Source organism: Benincasa hispida, chromosome 10 (assembly GCF_027475165.1).
Source record: "Benincasa hispida cultivar pf3 chromosome 10, pf3_genome.v1.1, whole genome shotgun sequence".
Classification (NCBI taxonomy): domain Eukaryota; kingdom Viridiplantae; phylum Streptophyta; class Magnoliopsida; order Cucurbitales; family Cucurbitaceae; genus Benincasa; species Benincasa hispida.
The window spans coordinates 10,136,958-10,142,067 of record NC_143487.1 but is presented as its reverse complement, the minus strand read 5'-3'; the positions used below and the strand labels follow the sequence as shown (position 1 = coordinate 10,142,067).

Here is a 5,110-nt window from a genome sequence, read left to right as displayed (position 1 = left end):
TATTTCATTAAAAATAATTAAAAAAATAGTAAATAAACCTATATTTTTTTTATTTAAAAGAAATAAACCTATATAATGAAATGTAGATTCATTTCTCATATTGATGTCAAATTCACGAAAATGTAAACATATCAATAGAAATATTGAGATATGGACAAAAATTATATAATGATTGTAGTTAAACTTTGAATTTCACTTTTGATGTCAATATCAAATTCATAAAAATGTAAAAATATAGATGAATTTAATGCAATGAATGTATCTAAAACTTTGAATTTAAAATTTTAAGATGGTATAGTTATTATATTAAAACAAATAAAAATATAAGTAAATATAGTATTTGAGGTTATAATCAGATCTTGATACATATTGTGCCTACGAGTGTATACATATATCGAAGCAAAAAGCATGAGGATAATTCGAGGATGCGGCAAATGTCATGGCAGTGAAGATTGGAGAGGAGGGCCGCAAAATTTCACAGGAAGAAAATTAGGTAAAAATGAAATAGTAAACTGTTATTCAAAAAAGAAAAAAATAATGATAAATAGTAAAATAAATCCAACAAAGGGGAGAGAGAGAGTTTGAAGAAGCGGATAGGAAGGCTCTGGTTGTCCAGAGGAAGAGAGAGGAAGAGAGGATCTTTTTATTTACATCTGTTGTTGTAACGTTGAATTCTCTCTCTTTCTGTCTCTTGTTCGCGTCGGCACTCCTCCCGTTCCTCTTTTCCGCTTCCACCCAATTCAATTCAAATCGCCGTTTCCTATCGGAGCGAACGCACAGATTCCTGGAATTCCTCAACCTACGCTTCGGCTTTCAAGTAATTCCTTCTTCTTCTTCTTTGTTTTCCTCTTCCGATTCCCTTTTTTTTCAATTTCTTTGTTTCGACCTTCGTTTTTCTTTTCTTTCAATTGAATCTCCAGCTATCGCTTCCGGCGACTTTTTATCCTTTTCTTTTGATGGTTGACCCTTGACCGGGGGATCTGGGATCTGTCTAGATCGATCTGTGTAGAGTTTTCCAAGTTTTTGCGCATTCCACATCTCACATCTGATCGAACGGATTTTTTCTTCCTTTTCCGCGATCAGCTAGCTACATATACGATTTGTGATCATTCTGTTCTCTTTCTTCCTTGGTAACAGAAATAGAATAGCAGAAGGCTGGGTTTCTTGCTAATACAATACATAGAGGATGGACGAGTTAATTGCAACGAGATATTGGTGTCACATGTGTTCTCAAATGGTGAATCCCATCGTTGACGTTGAAATTAAATGCCCCTTCTGCCGTAGCGGCTTTGTCGAGGAGATAGGTAACGGTATATCCAACGACAATAATGATAACAACAGCAATAATAATGAGCTCGAATCCGATTTTGGATCGGAGCGAGCTTTGTCCCTCTGGGCTCCGATCTTGCTCGGTATGATGGGAAATCCCCGTGGGCGCCGAAGATTCAGACATCTAGAGTTTGACGAAGATGATGATGATAATGAGCATGAGGATGGGGAGGGGAATCGTGTGAGTAGTGAGCCGACTGATCTTGATTCAGTCATTAGGAGGAGGAGAAGTTCAGCTACCATTCTTCAGTTGCTCCAAGGTATCAGAGCTGGAATGGCAACTGCTGAATCAGAAAATAGTTACGAGGGAGAGAGGAGCAGAGAAAGAGAGCGGGTTATTCTTATAAATCCTTTCAATCAGACCATTGTAGTTCAAGGAGGTGAGAATCAAAATCAAAACCCCATTGGATCGCTGGGTGATTATTTCGTAGGACCTGGTTTGGATTTGTTATTGCAACATCTAGCCGAAAATGATCCCAACCGATATGGCACTCCACCAGCACAGAAGGAGGCAGTTGATGCACTGCCCACCGTGAGGGTTGAACCTGTGGATAGCTGTTTGCAATGTGCAGTGTGTTTGGATGAGTTTGAGGTGGATGAAGAAGCCAAGGAGATGCCATGTAAACATAAATTTCATACAGGGTGTATTCTGCCATGGCTGGAGCTGCATAGTTCTTGCCCAGTTTGTAGGCATCAATTGCCTGGGGATGAATCCAAGCGTGATGCGGATGGTGGGTCTACTAGGTTCATGGGTGACCTTAATAATGCTAATGGTAGTGGCAGCGGGGAGATTATTGATGGGAGAAATGCATCTGGGACTGGGAGAAGGTTTTCGTTTCCATGGCCTTTCAATGGCTTGTTTTCTGCGCAAGGAAACTCCTCGGGTGGAAGTGCAAGTGATTCTCAAAGGGATCACGCTTCCATTTGAATATATGCTTCTGCTCTGCTTGCTTGCCTATTGCATGTATGTGTATGTATATGTGTTTTACTTATATTATAACTATACAGATCTTTTGCCTCCTGCCCTTAGAACAATCTGAATCTCTCTTCTTACCATTTTACCAACATTATCGTATACTATATGCCTTTTCACTCTCACCCCTGCTTTCATTGCTATTCCTTCACCTCCGATAACAAATATTTCTTAATCTTTTCTATCAATTCAACTACAAATATCGCCTCGCTCTATGTTTCATGGCAGGGTCAACCACATTGGTTCATTATATATATATAAATGTGGGAATGATCATTTTCATGGTTTGAGAAGTGAAATTCAAGTCTCCCTGTAATGTCAAAACGTATAACAGTAATGATATTCCTAGGTTATGTAATTTTAATTTATATTTCTACATATACTGCAAATCTTAAATTTCACACTATGAATTATATATTATTGAAACAAAATATGTTATTACTTTTAGCATATTCGTGGTTAGAGTTTCGAATCTTTATTTCACATGTTGAAGTGGGAAAAAAAAGTGATTTATTAATTACTGATATCAATGTGTAACCTGCATTTTGAATTTATTTTGTTTAATTCTGAGAAAATAACACAAATAATATACATAGACTATTATTGTTTTGATTTATTATATAGTTTTTCTCGTTACTCGAAATAATCATAACTGACACATACAGAAAAAATAATCATGAGGATGAAAAACAAAAAGATTAATGTTCAACATTAAAATATGTATTTAGTTGCCAATAAATTAATTTGTGATTTACTTTACATAAGGACTAAAATATAGTATAGGCGTAGACAAGGTTGGTATGGTCTTCCCCTGATGCATTAAGATTTTGAGTCAATTGGACAGTTAGTTTTCAACCATTTAAGTTATTTTTAGACATTTTCATTTCCTGTTTTTCATTCCAACTATGGATTTTTTTATTTTCCACATATAACTTTATTTTCAATAATCGTAATTTATTACTTTATTATTTTTTTAATAATAAAGTAATTTATGGAGATTAATTTTAATTTGATCATTCATTATGAATATATAATTATCACTGATTATTTATAAGAAGTTAATTATTTATTGTGATTATTTTTTATTACTCCGTTCATTATAAATATATCATGTTTACAAAATACTTTTTAGTATTATTTATTAATATATCATATTTTTATCTCATTTTCTTCACCTTTTATATAATATATTATCCATTTAAATATATTTTCTTATATTATTTAATTAAAAGTAAAATTACTAATGTTGAACTTAATTAATAATAAAAATGATTAAATGTTAGATTATAATTAGTATGACGTTCATAAAATGAATTAATTGGTTAAATTTAATTATAAAATTATTAAAATATTTATAATTATAATTAAAATATTGAATATTTATAATTATAATTATAATCTTCAAATATTTATAATTGAAATTATTATTGATTCATAATTAATTAATTTTTTTATTGAAATATTGAATATTATTTATTTTTTAAATTATTAATCTATTACCATTATAATAAGATTTTCATGCTTAATTTCATAAATTAAACACAAACTCAATTTATATTCAGTAAATTATTAATCTATTACAATTATTATAAGATTTTCATGCTTAATTTCATAAACTAAACACAAACCCAATTTTTGTTCACAAAATTTTGATAGCATTCTTATGCACAATCAAACATAGTCATTCTTGATTTGTCAGATATATAATTCTCAGACATCTTTAATTTTTGAGATTGAAAAAACTTTAATCCAAACGGCCCCACAGATCTTTTGAACCATTGTGTTCTATCGAGCATAAAGCAATATCAAGATCAAAATCTTAAAAAAATGATGAAGGTCACAAAGAAAAAGAAAATGATATGGTGACCCGATAAAGTTAAAAGGAGCATTTATTGAACATAGAGTTGACAACGAGACAGTACTCAGGGAAGATTCCCATCGTCCCAGCAGGAGAAATTAATCCCATCTCCACCCTATCCCACGAATTGAAGACGGAGATGGGACAAGGTTCCTCGTGGGAGCCATTCCAAAATATTAAACTCCAATTCAATAAAAAATTTTATTTAAAAAAATGTTGCATTTTCCTTTATTAATTTAATCTCGCCAAATTAGAGTTTGGATTAAAAATAAAAATACAAAATAAAAAAGAAATAACAAAAACAGTATTTCATTAAAGTAAGCAATTTTTTAAAAAAAAAGTAAAAAGAAAACAGAACTGAGAAAAATGCAAATTTTCTAATTTTTTAAAAGTTATATATATAAGGGATGGGTTTGGAAAATGTGTAGTTTCTTCAATTTAAATAATTCAGGTTTGATTTTGATCAAGTAACAATTCAATTGAGTTGAGTTTGACAAATATTTATTTTTGAATTTATTTGATTTTATTTCGTATTTTAGAGAGTTACTAAATTGCTAATCCATAAATAGTAACTCATTTCTTGAAGAGTTCTCTTTTCTTTGGAATCGAAGAGTTCTCTCTTTCTTTTTTTCTTTTGATCTTGATATTCGAGTAGTTCGAGATTGCAGTTCTACCAAAATTAATTGTTATATTATCTTGCTTGCAACCATGCAGGTTAAATAATTATCTTCAGAACAACACTTATCAAAAACGTACCTCGACTATATTTAAAATTTCAAAAAATTGAGGATTTTCAAATCTTTGATTATTTACATATCTAAATTTTATTACACTATCTACTTACGTTTAAGTATGAAGATTATATATTGTATCTAATTAAAGTACAATCAATTTGTTAGTGTTTTCAATTTATATAATTATTTCCCCAACAATATCAACTCAGAAATTCA

The 5,110-nt window shown here is 31.1% G+C and overlaps 1 protein-coding gene across 2 annotated transcripts; it reads left to right on the top strand.

Moving 5' to 3' along the window:
* The first annotated feature begins 393 nt into the window (after window positions 1-393).
* LOC120088491 (E3 ubiquitin-protein ligase SIRP1) lies at window positions 394-2,427 on the top strand. Of its 2 annotated transcripts, none has more exons than XM_039045833.2 (2): window positions 394-817; window positions 1,138-2,427. In XM_039045833.2, the coding sequence occupies exon 2, from the start codon at window positions 1,187-1,189 to the stop codon at window positions 2,255-2,257; it is 1,071 nt and encodes a 356-aa protein (XP_038901761.1). In that variant the 5' UTR covers window positions 394-817; window positions 1,138-1,186; the 3' UTR covers window positions 2,258-2,427. The 2 variants fall into 2 exon arrangements, with proteins under 2 accessions (XP_038901761.1, XP_038901762.1); XM_039045834.2 differs by having other exon boundaries at window positions 567-817; window positions 921-2,427.
* The last annotated feature ends 2,683 nt before the right edge of the window (window positions 2,428-5,110 follow it).